Here is a 26,103-nt window from a genome sequence, read left to right on the forward strand (position 1 = left end):
TCTCTGTGGATAGGTCTGTTGCCAGTCTAATGTTTCTACCATTGTAGGTTACATATCTCTTCTCCCGAGCTGCTTTCAGGATTTTCTCTTTGTCTCTGAGACTCGTAAGTTTTACTATTAGATGTCGGGGTGTTGACCTATTTTTACTGATTTTGAGAGGGGATCTCTGTGCCTCCTGGATTTTGATGCCTGTTTCCTTCCCCAAGTTAGGGAAGTTCTCTGCTATAATTTGCTCTAATATACCTTCTGCCCCTCTCTCTCTTTCTTTTTCTTCTGGGATCCCAATTATTCTAATGTTGTTTCATCTTATGGTGTCGCTTATCTCTCGAATTCTGCCCTGGTGATCCAGTAGTTGTTTATCTTTTTCTCAGCTTCTTTATTCTCCATCATTTGGTCTTCTATATCACTAATTCTCTCTTCTGCCTCATTTATCCTAGCAGTTAGAGCCTCCATTTTTGATTGCACTTAATTAATAGCCTTTTTGATTTCGACTTGGTTAGATTTTAGTTCTTTTATTTCTCCAGAAAGGGTTTCTCTAATATTTTTCATGCTTTTTTCAAGCCCAGCTAGTATCTTCATAATTGTCATTCTGAACTCTAGTTCCAACATCTTACTGATGTCCATATTAAGTAGGTCCCTGGCAGTCGGTACTACTGCCTCTCGTTCTTTTTTTCTGAGGTGATTTTTTTCCGTCTTGTCATTTTGTCCAGAGGACAATAGATGAATGAGAGAACAAAATGCTGACAGGGTTAAGGACCCCAGAAAAATATACACTAAACCAATCAGAAGAGACCTTCCAGAAAGTGGTCGCTTTTCTGTTCAGAGAGTTGGGGCTATTCTTTTCTTCGATCTCCTGTTGAGTTTGTAGGTGTTCAGAATGGTTTGATAACTATCTAGCTGAATTCCTGGGACCAGACAAAATTTAGGTCTCCTACTCCTCCAACATCTTGCTCCTTCCTGCTTCAGATTTTTTTAAGAAGTAAAAGTTACAGGGGCGCTTGGGTGGCTCAGTCAGTTAAGCGTCTGTCTTCAACTCAGGTCATGATCCCAGGGTTCTGGGTTCGAGCCCGGCATTGGGCTCCCTGCTCAGCGGGGAGCCTGCTTCTCCCTCTCCCTCTGCTGCTGCTCCGTCTGCTTATGCTCTCTGTCTCTCTTTCTCTCTGTCAAATAAATAAAATCTTAAAAAAAAGTAAAAGTTACAGTTCAAGTTGAAGTCCTTTTTGTTAACCCCCAAATCCATTGCTAGCTCCTCTCTCTGTTGCCCAGTGAACTGGGGAGACCCTGGGCCGTCGGCCTCATCCCAGCCTGTCCCAAAGGAGTTTCCAAAGGTTCTTGGTCTTGTCCTGAGAAGGAATTCAAAGACAGACACAGCCCGGCAGACGGGGAGGAGAGCCACACAAGCAGGAAAATCTATTAAAAGGAAAGCACACTTTGGAGAGCCAGGAGCTCTAGGGAGAGAGGGGGCTGTGTGACATGGGGGTCGGCTTTCTGTCTTTTTTGGACAGTTGTTAACAAGGGGGAGGAATACATGTCACTTGGGATAGGGATTTCTTGGAAGGAGGTTTGCACCTTTTCTTCCTTGTTTTCTTCCTTGTCAGAGGTCCCATCCTGGCACCCACCATCTTGGGCCTGTCTGGTTTGATCCAGCTTCTTGTGGGGTCTTCCAAGACAGACTTCTGACCTTCCCTGTTGCTGACCTCCAGGTACCCCATTAGAACCTAACTACCTGCCTCATCCCCTTCCCTCACCAGCGGCAGCTTCTGCCATGAAATTGGCATCTAGACTATCCCCACTTACAAATTTGTACCAAAACAGATGCACAGCTCACCATTTACAGTGTTTCATCAAGCAAAGATGACTGTATCCACTTTACCCCCACTGTTGTTGCTGTTTGTCCAGCTCTCTCTTGTCAGACCTCAGTGATCTGATTGTTAGAGATCACATTTCTTAGGTTTTGACTTTATGGTACCAGAAAGGATGTGTCTGTCACTTTTTGAAGTCTTTGGAAATGTCAGAGATAGTCCTGGTAGGAGTAGTAGTTACCAAAAATATTTTTTTTAAGATTTATGCATTTATTAGGGAGAGAGCGAGCAGGAGGAGGGGCAGAGGCAGAGAGAGAAGCAGGCTCCCTACTGAGCAGAGCCCTATGTGGGGCTCAATCCCAGGACCCCAGGATCCCAGGATCATGACCTGAGCTGAAGGCAAATGCTTAACTGACTGAGCCACCCAGGCGCTCCTACCAAAAACATTCTTTTGCCACAGAGCCCGGTTAAGTTCAGGTAGTAATTGTAATCACAACTGGAAATTTGAGAGAACAAGAAAGTTTAACCATTCTCAGTTTACTTAATGTTCACAGAGGAACAGTGGAATTCAGTGGCAAAAGGAAGAATTGACTTGAATTATAAAATTAACCACTTACGACCTTCTGTGTACTATTTAATACCATTCAGGGTAATCATATAAATTGTTGCTTTAGAAATCCATTGGCTGTTACCTTTGGGGTTGGTGGCCATGAGGGCCTGTGGTATCCTGGTGGAGGAGCCGGCTGGCTTGGAGAGAGTACATGCCACTGCCTTGAGAACTGGCCCCTGGGGTTGCATCTTTTCATGTCATTTGACCTACAGAAAAATACAGAACACTCAGGCTAACATTGATTTGGACTTTGTTTTTTGAGGACTGGGTTTTTGGGTTTTGGTTTTTTAGATTTGATTTATTTGAGAGAGAGAGCATGAGCAGGGTTGGGGGGGTAGCAGAGGGAGAAGCAGACTCCCAGCCCAGCAGGGAGCCAGATGCAGGACCCTGGGATCATGCCCTGAGCCAAAGGCAGACGCTTAACTGACTGAGCCACCCAAGCACCCCAAGGACTGGGATTTTTTTTTAATTGAAATCTGTATTAGATTCCTATGTTATATTCTAAGCTTATTCTTATTTAATTTTTTTGTAGAGATGGGGCAGATAGAGGGAGAGGGAATCTTAAGCAGGCTCCATGCCCAGTGCGGAGCCTGACGAAGGCCTTGATGTCACCCACCCTGAGATCATGACTTGAGCCAAAATCAAGAGTCAGATGCTTAACCAGCTGAGTCACCCAGGTGCCCCCTGTTTATTTATTTTAATCCCCATCACCTGCTTCACTCATTCCCCCACCCACCCACCCACTTCCCCACCTCCCCACTTCACCACCTCCCCACCTCCCCTCTGGTAACCATCAGTTCTCTATAGTTAAGAGTCTCTTTCTTCTGTTTGCCTCTCTCTGTTTTTCCTTTCCTGGTTTGTTTCTTAAATTCCATATATGAGTGAGATTATATGGTATTTGTCTTTCTCTGACTGACTTATTTTGCTTAACATAATACTCTCTAGCTCCATCCATGTTATTGCAAATGGCAAGATTTCATTCTTTTTGGTGGCTGAGTAATATTCCATTGTATATATAGACTACCTCTTCTTTTTTTTGTTGTTTTTTTTGTTTTTTTTTGGGTTTTTTTGGGTTTTTTTGGGTTTTTTTTGTTTTTTTGAAATAGACTACCTCTTCTTTATCCATTCATCAGTCAGTGGACACTTTGGCTATTGTAGATAATGCTGCTATATAAATATCAGGGTGCATGTATCCCCTTTAAATTAGTGTTTTTGCATTTTGGGGTTAAGTACCCAGTAGTGCAATTACTGGATAGTAGGGTAGCTCTATTTTTAACTGTTACCTCCATACTGTTGTCCACAGTGGCTGCACCAGCTTGCATTCCCACCAACAGTGGAAGAAGGTTCCTCTTTCCCCACATCCTTGCTGTTGTTGTTTCTTGTAAGTTGTTGATTTTAGCCATTCTCACAGGTGTGAGGTGACATCTCATTGTGGTTTTGATTCGCATTTGCCTGATGACGAGTGATGTTGAGCATCTTTTCATGTGTCTGTTGGTCATCTGGTTGTCTTCTTTGGAGAAATGTCTGCTCGTGTCCTATGCACATTTTTTATTTGGATCGTTTGTTTTTTGGGGAGTTGAGTTGTTTAAGTTCTTTATATATTTTGGTAACTAAATCTTTATCAGATATGTCATTTGCAGATATATTCTCCAATTCCATAGGTTGACTTTTAGTCCTTTGCTGTGCAGAAGTTTTTTATTTTGATGAACTCCCAATAGTTTATTTTTGCTTTTGTTTCCCTTGCCTCAGGAGACATAACTAGAAAGAAATTGCTGTGGCCGAGGTCAGAGACATTACTGCCTGTGGTCTCTTCCAGGATTTTTATGGTTTCAGGTTTTCACATTTAGGCCTTTAATCCATTTTGAGTTTATTTTTGTATGTGGTGTAAGAAAGTGGTCCAGTTTAATTCTTTTGCATGTGACCAGTTTTCCCAGCACCATTTGTTGAAGACACTTTTTCCCATTGGATATTCATCCTCCTTTGTTGAAGATTAATTGACCACAGAGTTGTGGGTTTATTTCTGGGTTTTCTATACTGTTCCATTGATCTCTGTGTCTGTTTTTATGCCAGTATCATTCTGTTTTGATTACTACCTCTTTGTGATTTAACTTGAAGTCTGGGATTGCAATACCCCCATGGTTTTGTTTTTCAAGATTGCTTTGGCTAGTTAAGGTCTTTTGTGGTTCCATACAAATTTTAGGATTATTTGTTCTAGCTCTGTGAAAAATGCTGGTGTTATTTTGATAGGAATTGCATTGAATGTGTATATTGCTTTGGGTAGTGTAGACATTTTACCAATATTCTTGCAACCCATGAGCATGGAATGTGTTCCCATTTCTTTGCGTCATCTTGAAATTCTTTGATCATTGTTTTACAGTTTTCAGAGTACAGGTTATTCACCTCTTTGGTTAAGTATATTCCTGATATTTTATTGGTTTTGGTGCAGTTGTAAATGGGATTGTTTTCTTAATTTCACTTTCTGCCACTTCATTATTAGTATTATAGGAATGCAACAGATTTCTGTACATTGATTTTTGAATCCTGTGACTTTACAGAATTTATTTATCAGGTCTTGTAGTTTTTTGGTGGATTCTTTAGGATTTTCTATGTATAGTATCATGTCATCTGCAAATAGAGTTTTACTACTTACCAATTTGGATGCCTTATATTTCTTTATGTTGGCTAATTGTTGTGACTGCAACTTCCAGTACTCTGTTGAATAAAAGTGGTGAGAGTGGACGTTCTTGTGAGGTCTGGGAATTTTTTTTTTTAATTGTGGTAAACTATACAGAGTTTAAGATTGATCGTTTTAACCATTTGTAAGCATATAACTCATTGACATTAGTTACATTTACAATGTTGTGTGACTATCAGCACTATCTATTTGTACCTAAAACTTTTTCATCATCCTGAACAAAAACTCTATCCCCATTAAATAATAAATTTTTTAAAAACCCTTTTCCTTTTCCCCCCAGCCCCCAATAATCTCTATTCTGCTTTCCGTTTCTATGAAAATTCATATGCCTATTGTAGGGACCTCGTGTAAGTGGAATTATACAACACTGTCCACCTGTATCTGGTTTATCTCACTGTGCATAGTGATTTTAAGGTCTCTACACATTGTAACACATATCAGAAATTTTTTTTTAAGACTTGACTTTTTTAGAGCAGTTTTAGGTTCACTGTAAAATTAAGGGGAAGCTACAAAGATTTTCCATATACTCCCTGCTCCCCTCCCCACCACACACACAGTTTCTTCCACTGTCAACATCCCCCACCAGATGGTAGATTTGTTACAACAAAAGAACCAACACTGACAATTGCCCAAAGTCCCATTATCAACCTGTTTACGTTATAGTTCAATATGGGTGTTAAACGTTCTGTGGGTTGGGCAAATGTGTCATGACTCATGTCCATCATTATAGTATCATGCAGAGTAGTTTCTCTGCCCTGAAAATCCTCTGTGCTCTGCCTGTTCTTCACCTCCACTCGCCCCTGCAACCACTGATCTCTTCACTGTCTCCAAAGTTTGACCTTTTCCAGAGTGTCATGTCGTTGGGGTCACACAGTACGCAGCCTTTTCATTCTGGCTTCTCTCACTTCGTTGTATGCATTTAAGGTTCTTTCGTGTCTTTTCATGGCTTGATGGCTCATTTCTTTTTAGTTCTGAATAATAATATTCCATTGTCTGGATGGACCACAGTTCACCTACTGAAGAACAAAGAACATCTTGGTTGCTTCCAAGTTTCAAAAATTATGGATAAAGTTGCTTGTAAACATTTGTGTGCAGGTTTTTGGGTAGACGTAAATTTTCAGCTCCTTTGGGTAAATGCCAAGGAGCACAATTGCTGAATCATATGGGAAGAGAATGTTTAGTTTTGTAAGAAACGACCAAACTTTCTTGCAAAGTGTCTGCACCATTTTGCATTCCCACCAGCAGTGAATGAGAGTACCTGTTGCTCCACATCTTTACCAGCATTTTGGCGCTATCAGTGATTTGGGGTTTTGCCATTCTGATAGATGTATAGTGGTATCTTGTTTTAATTTGCATTTCCCTGAGGATGTGATGCTGAGCATCTTCTCATATGCTTATTTGCCATCTGTATATCTTGTTTGCTGAAATGTCTGTTAAGGTTTTTGCCCATTTTGTAGTTGGGCTGTTTTCTTACTGTTGATTTTAAGAGTTCTTAGTACATTTTGGATAACAGTCCTTTATCAGCTGTATCTTTTGCAAATATTTACTCCTGATGTGTGGCTTATCTTCTCATTCTCTTGAATAGGTCAGTTTCATTCCATTTTATGGCAGAATTAAATGTGGATTTTTTGAAGTAGGAAATTCTACATCTCTAATGCTGTTTTTATTTTTAGTCATTGAAAATTGAAAAAATTTTATTCTTAAAGAATAAATATATTCCTCAAAAGCTATTTGGAAATTGAATCATTTATATTGCACTGAATGAACTTACTGGTCAAAAATAACTTGCTACAATTTTTCTAAAATCACAAACTGGGGGCACACCTGGGTGGCTTAGTCAGTTAAGCGTCTGCCTTCGGCTCAGGTCATGATCCCAGGGTCCTGGGATCGAGTCCCACATCAGGCTTCCTGCTCAGCAGGGGGAGTCTGCTTCTCCCTCTCCCTCTGCCTGCCGCTCTCCGTGCTTGTGCTTCCTCACGTGTGTGCGCGCGCTCTCTCCCCCCTCTACAAGTAAATAAAATACTTAAAAAATAAATAAAATCACAAACTGGGGGTGAGTAATCATTGTTTGCTTAAAATCCGATAAAACTTTGACTTCTTTTATCATTTACCTGGTAAATATATCACTTATTTGATAATCTTACCTATTTCAGGATTTCTTTAACTTAGAACTGTCTGTGAGTTCTTCCACGTGTGTTTAAATAGACTGGACTGTGCTTATTCAGTATAAGGAAGACTCTCAGGGCTGTGCATGTACCTGACAGATACTAATAAAAGATGACACATAAGGGGGCACCTGGCTGGCTCTGTGGGTGGAATGTGTGACTCTTCATCTCAGAGTTGTGAGTTCAAGCCCCAAGCGAGGCACAGAGCTTACTTTAAAAAAAAAAAAAAAGGTGGCATATAAGGAGAGAAATGATCGCAGCCTGTTTTTCTAATATGACAGACTAGGTTTAAAGATAATTTCCCAAATTTAGAGAGGGATTCTTCCCCTTTGGTACCAGTTTCTCAAATTAATGGCCTTTTTTACGTCTATGACAGAAATGCTAGTCATTGTCTTCTTGCTGGTCTGAGTCTGAAATACCAAGGAATAGTTGTGTCTGGCTATGCAACAGGAAGGGGAGTTTTGCCGACCAATAGTTAGTGACCACGGTTAACAAAGGAACTCTGAGCTCCTGTTTCTTTTGCCTCTTGGTGCATCCATTCTGCAGGTGTGCGTCCCTACTGCTAGTGTACCGTGAGCAAAAGCACTGCTCTACCACACACACGGTCCTGAGACATACGCTGCTAAAGCTGCCATTGTGTTGAGGGTCCCAGAAGAGGTCAGAGGGCCTCACTGAACAGTGGGATCTTGGGCTTTGGTGTGAAGGACAGAGAGATATGGACAGGGTCCAGGGATAGGAGGAGCTGTCCCAGCACAGTATAGAGCATGGAGGAGCGCTTGAAACAGGAAGAATTATGACCAGTTTAGGAAACTAAGGCCTGAGGGCACCTGGGGGGCTCAGTCAGTGGTCAGGTCAGGATCCCAGGGTCTTGGGATCGAGCCCCACGTCGGGCTCCCTGCTCAGTGGGGAGCCTGCTTCTCCCTCTCCTCCATGCTTGTGCTCTCTCTTGCCATCTCTGTCTCTCTCTCTCTGAAATAAATAAACACAATCTTAAAAAAAAAAAAAGAAAAAAAGAAACTAAGGCCTGGGTGATCAGACCGTAGAAAGCAAAGGGGAGAATAGAATGAGGATTTTGATCTTTATCCTAAGGGCAGTTGAGAATTCACCTGATGCATGTTAAGTAGGAAAATCGCACGATCACATTTGTGTTTAAAAAATAAAAGTTACTCCAGCTGCAGTGTGTGGGGGTAGGCTGGAATCATTTGCGGGGCGAGATTTTCAGTTGGAGAGTGTTTATTTTTAATTTTCTTCGAAAGTTCTAGTAAGTACTTTGATGATGGTGTTACAAAGATAATGTTCTGTCATTGGTAGTTCCAGAGTGCTTTGACTTGCCTTGGATCAGACTTGTGCCATGGTCCACACAGTGGCTGTTTCCTGACGGAGTCACTGTTCGGGAGAGTAAGCATAGAATCTCCTAATGACTGTTCACGTTATTCAATGCGCCTGCAGGAGAGGGGGTTGTATTCTGTCAGATGGCCTTTGAGGATCAGAACTTCTCATTTTTTAGGATGGGGTGGAGGGGGATAGAGCATGGAATAATACTCTGTATGAGTCAGATTTTCCTTGAAGAGTGCTTACATCTCTGAGGGGCTTTAACAACAGAAGTGAAATGTGGTTTCCTAAGTTTTGGAAGTCCACTGACATTGGTCTGACAAGACTTGCAGTTGGGGAATGATGTGAACACTTATTTTCCTGATCTTTCTGATCTTTGCCACCTTACACACATGCTTGCGAGAAGTAGCCAAAAGAAACAAAAGCTCTTTCGGTTTAAGTGAAATGGGATTAAAAATAGTGTTTTGTTGAACAATTCATAGGTTTCTGTGTGCTTAGAAAAAACATGAAATAATCCGGTCTACTTTCAGAATACAATTGAGAAATGTTACAAGTTGTGAGGGCCCTTCCGGTGACTTGGTCCAGTTATTTTTATTGTATACTTGTAAAAATAACAGCTTTATTGAGATAATGATTCATTCGGCGTAAAACTCATACTTGTAAAGTTTGCAGTTGGGTATTTTTTAGTATGTTCACTGACTTGTGCAGCCGTCACCACTGTCTAGTTCTAGAACATTTTCATCCCCCCAGAAGAAACCTCATTAGCAGTCCCTCTTCATTCCCTCCTCCCCACCTCCTGGCATCCACTGACCTCCTTCCTGTCTCTATGAATGTGCCTATTGTGAACATTTTGTAGAAATGAAATAATTTATTAGGTGGCTTTTTATGTCTGGCTTTTTCCACTTAGCAAAATGTCTTCAAGGTTCACCCACAATCTAGCACATGTCAGTATTTCATTCCTTGTTTGGCTGAATGATATTCCATCGTGTGAATATAGACCACATTTTGTTTTTCAGTTCATTTCATGAACGCTTTGGGCTTTTTCCATTATTTGGCTGTTTAAATAATGTTGCTGTGAATATTCTTGTACAAGTTTTTACGTAGACGTGTGTTTTCAGTTTTTTCAGGCATAATACCTAAGAGTGGGATTGCTCAGTCATTTGCTAACTCTGTTTACCTTTTTGAGGAGATGCCAAACTGTTTTCCCAAGTGGCCGCACCATGTCACAATCTCACCAGCAATGTATGAGGGTTCGTTTCTCTACATCCTGGACAGCAGTTGTAGGGTGTTTTGGGTTTTTTGTTCAGCCGTTGTAATACAGACATGCAGTGCTATCCCATTATGCTTTTGATTTGCATTTCCCTAGAGACTAAGGATGTTGAGCATCTTTTCCTGTGCTTATTCAACATTTGTATATTCTCTTTGGAAAAAATGTCTATTCAAGTCCTTTGCCCATTTTTTTAGTTGACTTTTTAAAAAAATTATTGAGTTCTTTATATATTCCAGATGCTAGACCCTCACCTGGTACATAATTTGCAAATATTTCCTCTCACTCTGTGCGTTGTCTTTTCACTCAGTGTCTTTAGGTGCGCAAGAATTCTCCATTTAGATGATGTCCAACTTACCTGTTTTTTTTTTTTTGTCTGCAACGTTTTTGGTGTCTTATCTAAGAAACCATTGCCTAATCCAAGATCACAAAGATTTGTTCCTGTGTTCTTGTGAGAGTTTTATAGATTTAGCTCTTATATTTAGGTTTTTGTCTCATTTTGAGTTAATTTGGTATGTGGCATTAGGTAAGGGTCCAATGTCTTTCTTTTGCATGTGGATATCTAGTTGTCTCGGTCACCATTTGTTGAAAATACTGGTTTTCTTCCCCCTTGAGTTGTCTTGGCACCTCTGTTGAAAATGAATTGGCCATGGATGTAAGGGTATCTGTGTGGACTCTGAATTCTCTCCCCTTGGTCTGTATGTCTGTCTTTATGTCAGTACCACACTGTCTTAATTATTGTAGCTTTGCAGTGAAATTTTGAGATCAAGAAGTGTGAGTCCTCCAACTCTGTTCTTTTTAAAAATTGTTTTGGCTATTCTGGGTCCCTTACAGTCCCACATGCATTTTTAGATTCAACTTGTCACTCTCTGCTGTGGGGTGATGGAGTGGGGGAGACTGCTGGGGCTTTATAAGGGTGTTGCCTGTACTCTGTACATTGATTTGGAGAATACTTCTATTTCCACATGAAATCTTTCCATTTCTTTAGGTTTTCTTTAATTTCTTTCAACAATGTTTTACAATTTTTAGTTTATAAATCTTGCAATCTTTTGGTTAAATTTATTCCTAAGTACCTTATTATTTTTGATGATACTTATGTAAATGGAATTGTTTCCTTAATTTCATTTTGGGTTGTTCATTGCTGGTGTATAGAAATACAGTTGATCTTTGTGTTTGTTCTTGTGTCCTGAGTCCTCACTACACTTGCTTATTAGCACTGATAGTGGTTCGTGGATTCCTTAGGATTTTCTGCATACAAGGTAATGCCATCTTCGAACAAAGAAAGTTTTACTTACTCCTTTTCAATCTGGATGCCTTTCGTTTTCCTTGACTAATTACCCTGGCTGGAACCTTCAGGAGAAAGCTTCCCAGAAATGGTCAGGGTGAACATCCTTGTCTTCTTCCTGGTCTTAACGGGGAAAGCATCCACTCTCACCATTAAGTATGATGTTAGCTGTGGCTTTTTCTGTGGGTGCTCTTTATCAAGTTGAGGAAGGTTCCCTCTATTCCTAGTATATTGAGTGCTTTTATCGTGATCAGGTGTTGGATTTTGTCAAATGCTTTGTCTGCAGAGGCGATAACCATGCGGTTTCTGTCTGTTCTGTTAATATGGTGTGTTATTGTGTTGGTTCGTTTTCAATCTTAAACTATCCTTGTATTCCTAAGATACAGTTTACTCTTCCTTTTATTAAAATACTGTTTATTCTAGAGCAGAGAAAATGACTTTCAGTTCTCTCTTCTGACTTTTCCAGTTTATTTAGATAATTTGCCACAAACTATTTTTTTTTAGTGACTAACTAGAAAACAATGTTCAGATTTTTCTGCTTTGTCACATTTTTTTTTAAAGATTTTATTTATTAATTTGAGAGAGAGAGGGAGAGTCCAGAGGGAGAGGGAGAAGCTGACTCTCCTGCTGAGCAGGGAGCCCGACGCGGGACTCGATCTCAGGACGCTGAGATCATGACCTGAGCTGAAGGCAGACACTTAACCGACCGAGCCACCCAGGCGCCCTGCTTTGTCACATTTTATCCAGCCTACTCATAATTTGGAGAAACTCAGTTTTGAGTGCTTTTAAGACTATAGTGTCTCTAGTTTAGAACCTTAGTATATTTCTTACAGGTGGTTTTCCATTTTTTATGTTTGGTGGAGGCTTATAATTCACTTCTATCAGTTCATGTCTGGTTTCTGAAAGAGAACTTTTGCCTTTGGTGATCTGCTTTAAAAAGATAGTTAAAAATGCTATACACACACATTTATTTGTGTCTGTTAGTAGAAAATTTTCCATTTTTTTATATAAGTGTGTAATGTTTTTCACCATAATAAGCGGAAATTCTCTGATTTATCTGACATGCTCATTAGATTTTTTGTCCTTGGAGAGTAGATAGTACTTCTAAATCTGAATATATAGTAAAGCATCTTCAGTATTTTTTAGTGTGATTTTCCCAAAGCCTCTTGTCACTGGATTAATTTTCTGTGTTATTGTTGGAGTTTCTACAATATATATGCATGCACTCTGACGTGCTGTGGAGCATGAGGTAAATGGTGTGGCCAGTGCCCTCGATACATGTCTTACACATTCACAGACAGAGGAGAGAATGGGTCTGGCCATGGTGGGAAAGGACCTGGGTGTGTTGAAGCAAGTGACCTTGCCCAGTGGTGGAGGCAGCCACTCCTTAGAGTGAGCTCCAGAAGGAGTGGGAAGAGAGGAGGCAGAGACCGTGAAGACAGAGCACTGTCCAGCTTTGCTTTAAGAGGATGAAGTGGAGGTCAGCTTTCTTTTTTTCTTTTCTTTTTTTTTTTTTTTAAGATGAGAGATTACAGTATTTCTGTGTGAAATCAGGACTCATCTGTTAGAGGGGAGAAAATGGATGGTGCCGCAGAGAGCGGGAAGGTTGTCTTCGGAGCAAAGTCCTCGAGGAGCCTAGGTGGGACAGGACCTCTTGGTGGCGCGACTGTGTGGAGGATCTGTTCTGGGCGCTTCTGGTTTGAGCGAAATAGGCACAATCACTAGCAGAGTGAGGTGGGGGGCTGGCGCACAGGAACGTGGGCAGAGGACGAGGTGTGGAGAGGTGGTTGCCCGGCGGTCTGGGGGCGCCGCGGAAGTCCGTGGAGGCAGGGGAGCGCGAGCAGAGCACCGCCGTCCGAGAAGGCTTCAGGGCAGCTCCGGGCTTCGAGGCCAGGGCTGGGGAGGGCGGGCTCTTGAGTCAGACTCGGGGAAGCCCAGGACCCAGTGGGGCTGGGAATCCGGGAGAAGGTGGACATCAGTAAACAGGATGTAGGGGAGGTGCGGTGCGGTGCGCTGCTGACGGAAAACACGCAAGTATGGGGTGCACGTTCCCCGGGGCCAGGGAGCCAGCACCTTGGGCCCTCCTACCCTTGGAAGCACTCACCCTGTGGATTAGATCCCCCTGCTTTTGGACTTGATATAAATGGGATCCCACTGTAAGTGCTCCTCAGTATTTTCTTGGTGAGACTAATCCGTTTTGTTCGGTGTGTAGCCGAAATCCGCTTCCATGGCTGGGTGGTGTCACCCTGTGAATGCTCCACCGTGGGTGCATCTTCCTCCTGTTCGTGGGCACGCGGGTGGTTTCTTCTGTGAATGCGCCGCCGCCGAGTGCCGTCGCACTGACCGAGCGGCCGGGTGGCTGGTGGCCTGTGTCTGCAGTGGGGTTTCTGGGTCATGGAATGTGTGGCTGCTGAGCTTTGGCAGGCACGGCCCGTCCAAGCGCTGGTGCGGCTCCCCCCCGCTCCCCAAGCGGTGTGTGAGGCTTCCTGCTGTTCCCCATCGGGCCGGCGGGTGTGTGGTGGTTTTCACTCACACCGTTTGAGAACCTTACTGGCCGGGGATTCTGATGAGACTTTAAGGGGAAGTAGATGATTGGCTTTCATCGTGAGCCCTTCTTGAGACTGGTTTTCACGCAGTCCTGGCAGTGAGGGGAGAAGGTCAGGAAGGGGACAGTGGTCTCAGGAGGAGCGTGTGCATAAGTCTGGGTCTCCCCCACGTCCTGCCGGTGCTGTTGGGGTCCACGGAGCTTCCTTACCAGGAACAGACGGGTCCCTGGCCAGAAGGTGGCGTTTAAATTAGCCTCCACAGCTTGAGCTACCTGGAGAGAGGAGAGAAGAAATTAAATGGCTGGCGACTGTATTTCCCTCGTCATTGTTGTGGTTTCTTTTGTTTTGACAATGACTCAGCAATTTAGGTGGTAAGTTCCGATTTCCTGTGTTACTTATTTGGTAAACAGATGAGCTGTGATAGTTGGGTATTGATAGGGCGTTAGGGTGGTGATGTGATTCGAGCCTTCAAGAATGTTCCTCTGCTTTGTGCAGCTAGAACTTTGACGGGCAGCGCAGGACGCGGAGCGGGCCACTCGGGAGGCTGTCCCAGGAATTCAGCCTGAGATGATGGTCACATCGGACGTAGGGCGGTGAAGTAGAGGAAATGAAATTTTCACACTTGCATGTTTAGTTTTGAAAAGCTTAAAAGTTTGGGAAAGTACAAGACTAATACAGCAAACTCCTGTGTACTCAGCACACACCCGAATCTGCTGCTAGAGCTGTCTCCCCATCCCCTCGGTTGGACCCCAGGGCCTGACACCGTATCACTCCTTGTCTCTCTCAGCCCCTGTCCTCATAGTCCTGGCAGAGCCCCACACCTGGTCTCCCCATCTGCCTGCCAAGCAACTCCAGAAGCTCCACTGAAGGGGTCGTTTAAAGTTACTCCGTTCACAGAGATGTCGGTCCCCGGGAGCTCTGTGTCCCCAGCACGCAGGGCACTGCCCGGCCTACAGTAGTCACTCAGTGTGTTTGCCGAATTTTAAAAATAAGCTGCTGCCATTGATGCCGTAACACAACCCTGCATTTCTCTGGCGCGGTTCCCGCCTGTTCCGAGAACACGTCTTCACTCGCCCCCCACATCACCTGTGCTCTGAGCAGATGAATCTTCTCTCCTGCCCCTGGAAAGAAGAGCTGCCATCTGGTGAGACCACTTGTCAAGCCCAGGTCCGCTCCTGCCTCTCCTGTGCTGTGCCCTCCCTGACCCCCCCCCCCCAAAACCCCCCCCCCCCCAGTGCAGGTGCCCCTGCTCCCACCTGGCTGCTAACCCAGCTCTCCTGTGTCATCAGCCCCCCTCGGCTGTGCTATGCCGTGGGCACATGAATGTGACTTCATGTTCTCCATCTTTTTTTTTTTTTTTTTAAAGATTTTATTTATTTGAGAGAGAGAGACAAAGAGAGCAGAGGCAGGGGCAGAGGGAGAGGGAGAAGCAGACTCCCTGCTGAGCGGGGAGCCCGACATGGGGCTCGATCCCAGGACCCTGAGATCATGACCTGAGCCGAAGGCAGACGCTTAACCGACTGAGCCACCCAGGCGCCCCTTTGTTCTCCATCTTTTAATGCCTTGACGACGACGTTTTCCCTCCGGGCCCCCTCCCCCCCACATGTCCTGTTCCTGCTTCCTTATGTCGCACGCAGTACACCCTCCTAGACCCAGCGCCTCTTACCCCTGCCCCTCCCAGCCGTGAAGCATCCTCAGCAGCCCTGAGTGATGTGCTGCTAACTTCCGATTTCCTGGGTTTATTTGGAACAGTGAGTACTGACTTCCTGTTATGGTAACCGATGATTTAGCTTTTTTTGCTAACATCACCTTCCACCCACATGCACCCCCCCCCAAAAAAAAGAACAGGAAAGGAAAGAGTTGAGAGGGTTCCGTCAGGAGTCTCAGTTCCCTCCGCACTGTGCTGACTGTTCGTTACTGAAGTGAAGTATACGTTTTCTTTTTCATACAAATTTCATTTTCCCAGAGCTAACGATTGCCTGGTGGCTCCATGTGCTTGGCTCTCTGTGTGGTGCGTGTGAAGGGACGCTGCGGCAGCTGTGCGCATACCTTGCCCTGCGGGTCCCAGACGCAGCGGGCACCGTCTGTCCAGCCCTCCTGTCCCCCAACGACGTCCCCCCAGCCGGGACTGCTGCTCCCAGAGCCATTGGCTCCTATCCTGTCTTCACCAGCGTTGGCATGTCAGGTCCCCCACCTTCCTTTCCCTTGGTTTATTCTCATTTTGCCAAATTGCACCTTACAGTGGTTTGCTGAGAAAAGGGGTTTTAGTTGTGTGGTTTTTGCCCTTTTTTTTTGCATGTTTGAAAACATCTTTACCCTCCCTTTTAAACACAATTGAAAATTTGGCTAGGTGTAGAATTATGGGTTGAAAATTATTTGTTCTCGGAATTTTGAGGATGGTAGGTATTCCAGCCACCATTTTCTGCGTCCGTCTGCTGCCATCTGATTCCTTTGGTGTGTTACCTGTTTGTTTTCTCTGGAAAATTTTAGAATCTCCCTTTATCCTCGGTGTTGGAGTTTTCTTAGTGAGGCACTGTGGGTGAGGGTCTGCTCCAGGGTCAGGCTCGGCCCTCACGGACCTTGTCAGCCTGGAGGACCCTGTGCTCCTGCCCTGGGACACACTCATCTTAGTTCTTTGACATCTGTGTCACTTCCTTTTCTCTCGTCTTTCTGGAGCTTGTGGCCTGGTGATGGGCCATCTACCCCGATCCTCTGATCATCTTTTCTCTCCTCTTGTCCATCTCTTTGTCTTTTGTTCTACCCTTTAGAAGACGTGTTGAGTTTTGAAATTATTACCGTTTGACTTTCGAAGCTCACATCCTTGCTTTTCCTTTCTCTGTAGTAGCATGCAGCCCATCCTCCAGGGAGCCCGCTGGATGAGGTGGCTGGCAGCCTGTGCCCTGATGACAGGCTGAGGCTGCCACACGGGTGAGCTGGGTACAGTGCCCAGGGCCTGCTTCTCCCTCAGAGAGGGGTGACAGGAGCCCTGCTTCCCAGGCTGTTGGAGGTTTGCTAGCTTCACGCAGGGCCGTGCTCCGTTAGAACAGCACCTGGCCCCTGGCAGGCGCCCGGCCAACATTGCTGAGGTCATTCCTGTTGGCAGGCATTAGCTCCCTGAGGACATTAATTGTCGTTTCTTTGACATTTTGTTGATGCACTGCCCCTCTTTCCTCCAACTTCCTTGTTTTGGCATTTTCTCTCACCTGTCTGCAGACCCTGAGTGATTAGTTCATGTCTAAGATGCAGCCACTTTGGAGCCAGCAGGCAGTTCCGTGAGCAGGTGGGCTTTCCAGCTGGAGGGCTTCCCTGTGGATGGTCATTTCTTTTCTTTTCTTTTTTTTTTTTTTTTAATATATATATATATATATATATATTTAAGATTTTATTTATTTATCAGAGAGGGAGAGATAGAAGCAGGCAGAGGGAGAAGCATGTGGGACTCGATCCCAGGACCCTGGGATCATGACCTGAGCCGAAGGCAGATGCTTAACCAACTGAGCCACCCAGGCGTCCTGGTTGGTCATTTCTTTAAGGACCCCAAGTGTTTGAATCTTGAGGCCTTTTCTCCGGAGATTTATCATTTCGGAGAGGAGCCCTGGAGATGGTGGGAACCCTTCACTCGTGGCAGCCGGCGTTTGGGAAACAGGAAGGGGGAGTAACTGTGTGTTCCCACCTGACAGGATGGGGACAAGCTTGGGGACCCAGCAGTTCGGGAAACTGACCTTCTGCCATCTCCATACCCAGCACCTGGTGTGCAGCCTGGCCAAAGCCCTCGGCAGGTTGAGACGTCGCCCCCCCTTAGACTGTCACCTACCACACCTCTGCCCCTTGCCGTCATCTGCGTGGCAAAGCTTGCCCACCATTGTTGCTTTGTGGATGGACACCTTTCCAGCTCTCCTCGGCACCTTAGTGGTGGTGGGACGGAAAGGCCCGTGCCCACAGTGGGCCACACTTGACAGAAAGTCTGAGCTGGGCTCTTAGGGGCTGCCAGGCATGTGTCATGGTTTCGGAATCTGACTTAGAGATGTACTAAGTAAGTTCTGCATCAGCCAGAGGACCCCTCCCGGCAGAGTGCCTCGTCGCAGACGGCGCACCAGCGCATGGGAGCCTTGCGGCCACTGCCCAAATGCAGTGTCGCCCCCTGTGGCCAGCGGGTGCTGACGTGGGCCCTGCGCAGGGGCCTCTGGCTGCTCAGACAGCCAGGGCGGTGTGCCTGAGCCCTCGTGCGGTGCGTGGCAGGTGTAAAGGCCCCACTGGGTGCCCTCAGTCAGTACCATATTTTCGCTTTAGCATGACACTAGTTTTGTAAAGTAACGGCCATCACATTAAACTCATGTTGGTAATTTAAATTTCGTTGGTATTTAGTTTGTATATTTATTTTGACTTTAGAGCTCTTCTAAACTCTGCGGACAACATTTTCTAATTTTAGATTCATACATATTTGCACAGCTTAATGACAATAATTTCTCACCAGTGGTAGTCATGGGAGTTTCTCTTTTAAAAGATTCAGTCTTTTTTAATTAAGTTTAAAAATCACTGACAGAGCTACAATGCCATTAATTATATAATATCGTACACCCCCTGGGTATGGATGACAGAGACTTAGTCCCGTTTAGTCCAATACAGAATATTTTAATTTTATTTAAACAAATTGGGTTATTTTGAGTAATTTAATTTAAAAAGTGGCACTTCTAACAAGAAGCCTAATCCTTTTCACAGCTGTAACTGAAGGGGTGTTTGTGTTTTTGTTTCTTAAAAAAAAAAAAAAGGAAAGACATCCCAGGCAAAACAATTCAGTGTGTGTTTAAAAGTCGTACACAGGGGACGCCCGGGCGGCTCAGTCGGTTACGCGGCTGCCTTTGGCTCAGGTCATGATCCCTGGGTCCTGCATCGGACTCCCTGCTGGGCGGGGAGTCTGCTTCTCTCTCTGCCCCTCCCCCTTCTCCTGCTGTCTCTCAGTCTCTCTCTCTCTCAAACAAAATCTTTAAAAAATTAAAAAGTCGTGCCCAGTGCAGGTGAGAGCTTGTATCGCAGGAAGTCCTGCGTTAACAACTATTTCACTAAAATGTGCACACCTTTAAGAGTTGTATCATGTTATGGCAGTTTCGGGAGTGGCGAGGGGAGTTCTTCGAGTACTTTCAGTACCGGGGTCTGTTTCCGAGGATTGGACAAGCTGCCCCAGGAGCTGTGTAGCAGTGTTGGTCTTTAAACACTCCCGCCTCTTCTCTGGGGCCCTGCGTGTGCAGAGCACGCCCTCCCATCTGCCAGTCGGACAGGCCCTTTCTGTCGGTGCTCCAGCAGCTGGGACGGGTTTGTACTGATCCAGCCTGTCCTCGTCCTCACAGCAGCCAGAGATGAGATTGTCTGGGCAGCTGACGAAGGTGAAGAGTCCCTGTGCTGGATGGAGTGGGCTGACAGCAGCCCGTGCGGGACTGAACCCACGTCCTTGTCCTGATTGAGCCCTCACTCTGTGCCCCCGAGCAGGAGAAAACTCTTTTCTAAAACTTTTCCTTGATCCAGGAGTCCATTTCATGAATTCCGATCTGTTCCCTCGAGACCTTAGCTGGAGAACACCTAAGGACTTTTCTTGCAGTTGGCTTTGTTGCTTGTACCCTATGGCCTTACCCGTAGTGAGCTGATGGCCAAGATCTTTGTGTGCTTAGTGTCAGAAATCTCAGGTGTCCCGCAGCAGTGTCTCGCTAGGTAACGATGATGTCGTTATCGATGGTAATGGCTGTGTCTGGTCAGCGAAGTGGAGTTTGTACTGTGTATAATGTACAGCAGCCAGCGAAAGTTATTGCAAAGAATATTAAAACACCTGTTAATGTCATGTAAGAATCAGATTTATAAGTTAATATTAGACATGCATCATAAAATCAGACAACAGTCTTCTAGGACCAATTTTTTTTTTTTGTCTTTTCAAAATTAATTTTCTAAATTTTTACTCGATATCTTTATATCAAGACAATGCAGTCTAAATAAATCCTGGTGCCCTAGGGACTGAGCATTCAGTCCACTGAGCAAAACTCATAAGCCCATACGTGCTCTTGGGCTCTGGGTGCCACAACTGGAATTGGCTGCTTGGTAAAGACAAGTTTCCCATGAAGATTTTGCTTTATCCAGGGAGAAAGTTTTATATGTGTCTGTCTGTCTTTTGAACCTTTTTTATTGACCTTTGATATTGATTATGACTCCTTTCAAAATCATAATCTGGTAAATTGCTTCTGTATTTTATTGACAGCTGACATCATCTCAACTGTTGAATTTAATTACTCTGGAGATCTTCTTGCAACGGGAGACAAGGGCGGCAGAGTTGTTATTTTTCAGCGGGAACAAGAGGTCAGTGATTCACAGTGCACAAGCCAAATGAAAGCCAGCTTTTCTCATGTCACTTGGAAGGAGGGAAACACGGGCACTTTCTCAGCTGCTGACTTCACTTAGATTCGGTTACGTCACATTAACCGTATAGAAGCTGCTTATCTTGGGTGAGCAAGAAGATCTGTGTTTCCGCCCACTGACGTCCAACCACTGAGCTCCGATGGAGTCCCCTGTGCCCTTGTCTTCGGGAGAGGAGAGTCCTTGCCCTACCCACAGGCTGTCGTGAGGACCAGATGAAGGATGTGGGGTGGTGGAGTGCTGCATCTCTCTGCTTTCGTCCTGTAATTAATTAAAGTGGCTGTGGGTGAGAATCACTTCAGCAGCCCTGGAGGTGCTGGCCCCCAGCCCTATTGTCCAGCACTGCAGTGTGCTCTGAATGGCCCCTGGGGAAGAGTCTGTGTGTACTGGGGGGCCATGAATTCTCTCCCTCCTCAGTCAGAGGTGAGCAGCCTGCTTCTTCCATGCCCTCTGAGGGCCCCACTGTCAGTGCTGAGAGGAAGGAGTCCTCAGAACGGGGCCTGGAGGGCCCCACAGATGACTCGCACTCATGAGCCGTTTTGTAGGTCACTCCCTCTTTTGGGGGGAAAGGGCAGAGAAACCCATCTTTTTCAGTTATGCATAAGAGGAGAATGGGAGGTAGAACCAGGCCTTGCCAGCCCCCCCTTATTTCTGGGGAGCCTCATTAGAGTTTGTGACGAGTGCTGAGGAAGGAAGCGAGACAGCCTGTTGCTCTGCTGGTCTGTTGTGCAGATATTCTGGGCAAGAACCACGGCGTGGCCCAGCCTCGGTTCTGACGGCTTCACACACAGGGCCCCTTGTCTGTGTCCAGGCAGGTCCGTGGGCAGTTACTTTCCCATCTCCAGATTCTAGTCTCTACATTTTTGTGGTAAAACTTTGGTATGGCATCTAGTGGGCCCTTGTTCCCTTCCAGTAGATCTGCGTGGCAGCAAATGTGAGCCCTGCTGTGCCAGAGAGGGGCGCTTGGGGGGCATGTGTGGAGGGTGGGCCCTGGGGCCTCCCAGTCAAAGTGAAGGACTGCGTTGGTCAGTGGGAAGAGATTTAGGGAGCGCCAACATCTCATCATTCAAATATACCTGTTGCAGCTCTAATTTTGATTATGTCCACGTAGGTTTAAAAACTTTTTTAATCCTATTTTTTTTGATTTGAGATGGTGAGAATTCTTTTGTGGAATATATTGTCATTAGTCTTTCTAGATCTTCACAGATGATTTGATAAGTTTATAATTTTGCATTCTGTCCCAGAGGTAGATTATTACATGGTGCTGCTTAAAAAGAACTATGTTTATTACTTTTAGTAGAAGGATTATTTAGCAGATTGCTGAGTCATAGCTGTCTTAAATTTAAGAGTTCACTTTTAGCTCCTTAAAGTTTGCCATTTTAATGATATTCTTATAGAAAATGAAATTTTTCTCATTTTTGTGAGTCATCATTTAAACCTAAAAAATACTAGCTTCAAATGTGAGATAGATTATAGTAAAACGAGCATCTTATTACAAAATACGTTGGGCGTCACAATTTTGAGAACCTGTAGCATGAAGTGTTTAGTTAAGATGTATTAAATCATGGTTAATAATGTGAAGGAGCAGATTCATACAGCAGCGGGTTGTTGACATTGTTGATAAACCCGGCCATCTGCAACTTTATAAACCCTGGGCAACTTTTTACCCCATCTTTTTCTTCATGTTTTCGTTAACATAAAAGGAGCCTTCATATTCCATCTGCTTTTAAAGTATTTTGGTGGTTGCCATATATAACCCTCACCGTGGACTTGGGTTTTTCCAGGCTCTCAGTTCAGCAGCCACTGCCCCCCTGCGGAGCCCCAGGGCGCAGGCCTCTGGGAGGCACAAGGGTGTGAGGACAGCGCAAGGCCGTGCTGGACTGCGAAGGTGGCGTGGGTGTCAGGCCAGGGGATCGCGGCGAGAGGGAGCCATCAGAAAGTTTGGGGTGTGCACATGACGCGAGGCAGGGACCATAGTTAGCAGTGTGACGTTCGTGCTTTTTTTCTTCTTAGTGGCAGAGCCCTCTGTTTCGGGAAGCCCAACGTTGTCAGTCTGAGGTGAGCAGAGTTTAGGGACATGCTTCCGCTCTGCAGTTCATCGTGCAAATTACTCAATTTGGGTAGTTCTGACACCAGCACTCAGTGTGTCTGAAACCAAAATGCACTTTCCACCATCTCCCTGTCCTTGCCCATCCTGTTCCCAGTGCCTCAGGCTGGCAGCCTCGGCGGCCCTGGCTCTGCTCTCTCCTCGGGACCCAGCTGCCATGGGCAAGCAAGTCTTCCTCGAGGCCCTTCCTCTCGCCTTATCTGTTCTTACCTCTCCCTGGACAGAGCGTGGAGACCACTCACTGCCTGGGGATCCTCGGAGGCTGACGCGGGGCCTCAGCCTGTTGGATGGAGGTTTTAGGTGTTGGGGGTGGGGGTTGGTGCAGTTCACAACAGGAAGACGGGCCTGCAGCATGAGGAGCGTCTGTTGCGGTTCTTGGGGAGCGTGGCCGGGAAGGGCAGGTGGCCCATGGGGTGGGTGCCACATATAGTTGTTAATATTCTGTTTTCTCACCGTTCTCACAGAAACACTCATTGATGCCACAGATTGTTCTTTTTTGAAGATTTCAATTTCTTTCTCATTAGCAAGGTAGACCATCTGCTGGTGTTTCCTGCTTTCTCGTAGAGAGGGGTGCGGGCCTGAAGAAAGAGTTAATGCACCTAACACAGCCAGGCGTGGAAACCATGTCCTACATCCTGGGGTCCATGCATGGTTTCCAGGAGTGTGCGGCACATAAAAAGCCATGTGGTGGAGAGTTTCAGGGAGCTGGGGGGATGTTTTCTCATAATAGGTGATCTTAATTCAGAAATACCAAGAAATCTAGACATAAATGTTCTTCTGTTTCTTTCAGTTTCCTTGACACACAGCCTAAAGTATAAAAACGTAAGATTTTAGATGCTGATTATATAGCAAAAATTAAACAAAATCTTGGTGTCCTTGGTTTTTAGTTATGTGATATTTTTACTGTTTCATAGAAAATGTCATTTTGGATACAGAAGATTTCAGAGATTAATAAAAATACATTTATGAACCCACTACCTAGGTTTTCCTCTTTCCTAAAAGAAAAGCAAGCCCTCGGCAGGTAGATGAGGCGCCCGTTGTGCTCTCCCTATTTTGTCTTCCAGCTTTGTTCCCAAATTTACCTTCTCACTCTGCCTGCCTTCCCAGAGTTGGTTACTATTTTGAAGACATCATGCATCTTCCCAAGCATGTTTTTCTACTTTTACTGTAACATATAGAATTGTTTTACGTGTGTTAAAAATTCCATCACAGGGGTTCTCTGCTGGTGCTGGTCACCGCCCAAGCACCATTCAGTCGTCCTCCTCTGGGGGTGGGGGTGCGAGTGTTGTCTTGGCGGGCTGTTCCAGGGCTCGGCGCAGACCGCTCGGCACCACGCTGCACAGTGCTGCCCCCTCCATGGGCCCACCAGCCCCTCCAGAAAACGCGCATACGTGATGGAGCCTCGTCCGGTGCAGGCAGCAGGCTGATCCGCAGACCCTGCCCGGGAGTACGCACCCGGGAGCAGGAGAGAAGGTCTGCGAAATCATCTGTTACTGGTTTTTTCCAAGTAAATTAATTCGGAGTGTCCTCTGATAATTTTTAACCCAGGATTTCTTTAACTTTTAAAATGTGTGTGGTCATTTTATATTCAAATTGGTAGTACTGCATTTTTCTCTGCACTGTGCTTTGTTCATTAACCCAGCTCATGTTTCCTTGCAGAACAAAAGTCGCCCTCACTCTAGGGGAGAATATAATGTTTACAGTACCTTTCAAAGTCATGAACCAGAGTTTGACTATTTGAAAAGTCTAGAAATTGAGGAAAAAATTAATAAAATTAGGTGGTTACCACAACAGAATGCTGCTCATTTTCTACTCTCTACAAATGGTAAGAGCTTTTTTTTTGTTTTAAGTGGTTATTTGATTTAGGATTTTATTTTTAATTTGCTGGGTGTAGCACATTTTTACTTTACTTTTTACTTTAACCCCTTCTAGAAGTAGTTTCTGCTTTAAACTTTGGGGAGAAGGTAAATTATTAGCTAGGTAGCAGGTGGTAGGCTGAAAACTTAAAGTATACAAAAGTGAGTGTGCACACATACTCCCCGTGTGGTACTGCCACAGCACAGGCTTCCACAGTTTACTTACTGTGCAAAGAGAATGTCCAGGTTTATCCGTAACTGGAAAGTAACCTTCAGAGTCCCGTAGCTTACCAATCAACATAGAACCACACAGTTTTCTAATGTAATACTCGACTAATAGTGGTGCATGATACGGTTTTTCTTTTAATATGGACACTAAGGTTTTTATTTTCAGATAAAACTATTAAATTATGGAAAATAAGCGAACGGGACAAAAGAGCAGAAGGTTATAACTTGAAAGATGAAGATGGACGGCTTCGAGACCCATTTCGAATTACAGCACTGCGGGTACACGCTGCCTTTCCTCAAACTACCCAGTTCTCTTCCTAGTTAATCGGGGACGGTGCGTAAGTCAGCTGTGTAGAGAAGACCGCTGAGTAGGACTGCTGTGACATCTGCCCTCTCGGTTCATGGAAGCTGTTTGTAATTGTAGTCATCAGTGTATCTGTGTGTTAGAGTTGGGATTCTTCATATTTCACATAAGCAGGAAGTTACAGAGTAACTTCAGAAAATCTAATGATACTAAAGACTCAGGTCTAATCCTACAACAGATATTTCTTAGTGTGTCAACTGCCTTTCACTACAAAGGTTGTAAGTAGCACATTGGTGGTGGTGAGGTCCCCGTGGGACTCAGAACGGTGCCCGGGATGAAGCCGCGTGGACTGCGGAGGCGAGATGAGCTGCACGCTGCCCGGGCTTTCATGGCATTTCCTCAGTTAGCTGAGGCACACTCTGAGCTTTCAGAATTCTTTGCCTGTCAGTCCATAGTATCATCACTTCCTTTTCTAATTGTTAATTCTTCACTCCCTTTTTGGTATCCCTGGGCACCCTGTGACACAACCATCTTCATCAGTTCTGATACCTAGATTTGGTTCACATTGTAACATTTGTGAAATTGAGTCAGGTCACTGCCCAGTGGTGCACACCCTGGAGGGTATGTGAGACGAGATGAGATACGGGAAAGGAGGTGGGGCGCCAGGACGTGCCGCATGCACGGGACGGGAGCAGGAAGACCAGCACTGGCCTTAGTCCTGAGGTGTTCCCTAAAACCATTGCCCCATGCGTGTGAAAATTGTTGGTTGGCTGGTTTGTTTTTTTTGTTTTTTTTTTTTAAAGATCTTATTTATTTATTTGAGAGAGAGAGAATGAGAGACAGAGAGCATGAGAGGGGGAGGGTCAGAGGGAGAAGCAGACTCCCTGCCGAGCAGGGAGCCCGATGCGGTACTCGATCCTGGGACTCCAGGATCATGACCTGAGCCGAAGGCAGTCGCCCAACCAACTGAGCCACCCAGGCGCCCTGGTTTGTTTTTTAACAGGGTTTAAAAGCTTTGCTGAATATTGTTTATCAAGTGAAGACCTCATTGGTGGACATGTCACGGGTTAGTAGTAGGTGCTCCAGGGAAGGACACCCCATTGCAGAGGCCATAGTGACGCTAGGCACAGAGCGCCCGGGTCTGTCTCAGTTCCGTTCCCCGAGCTCTGCATGCCGGGTGCACACGGGGTGCTGGGATGGCGGGCGCACAGGACCGCCACAGCCCAGGCGCGGGGGCAGTGCTCCCCAGGGCGCGGGGGACAGCAGCGTTGCTGAGGGAAGCGCAGGTGGGTCCGTGTCTTCGTAGACTTTTGCGTCCAAAGTGTCACCGCACGGCCAGGGGGTTGACACGGAGAAGCAATGTGATTGACTCAGGGCGAGTTTCTAAAACCCTGATTTGAACCAGGATGTTTTGATCTGAACACCAGTGGTTTCTCTGCCACCAGGCCCTTCCACATCCGTGTGGCAATGATAAACCACAGGGAGTGACAGTAGCTCTCGCACTCCGGCT

General features: G+C 45.3%; 1 protein-coding gene across 5 annotated transcripts in view; it reads left to right on the forward strand.

Annotated features, from left to right (window-relative positions):
* Nucleotides 1-26,103, forward strand: part of PPP2R2D (protein phosphatase 2 regulatory subunit Bdelta) — a 56,513-nt gene that overhangs the window by 16,002 nt on the left and 14,408 nt on the right. Inside the window, exons 1-5 of one of the 5 annotated variants that reach the window (XM_032423042.1) lie at nucleotides 13,350-14,073; nucleotides 14,198-14,846; nucleotides 19,944-20,041; nucleotides 23,865-24,030; nucleotides 24,456-24,568. In XM_032423042.1, coding sequence (XP_032278933.1) covers nucleotides 14,804-14,846; nucleotides 19,944-20,041; nucleotides 23,865-24,030; nucleotides 24,456-24,568 — 420 coding nt within the window. In that variant the 5' untranslated portion in view covers nucleotides 13,350-14,073; nucleotides 14,198-14,803. Of the gene's footprint in view, nucleotides 1-13,349; nucleotides 14,074-14,197; nucleotides 14,847-19,943; nucleotides 20,522-23,512; nucleotides 24,031-24,455; nucleotides 24,569-26,103 lie in introns of those variants that run through there. The other 4 variants (XM_032423041.1, XM_032423043.1, XM_032423045.1 and 1 more) reach the window with 4 other exon arrangements.

The sequence above is a fragment of the Phoca vitulina genome, unplaced genomic scaffold, assembly GCF_004348235.1.
Source record: "Phoca vitulina isolate PV1807 unplaced genomic scaffold, GSC_HSeal_1.0 scaffold28, whole genome shotgun sequence".
Taxonomy (NCBI): Eukaryota; Metazoa; Chordata; class Mammalia; order Carnivora; family Phocidae; genus Phoca; species Phoca vitulina.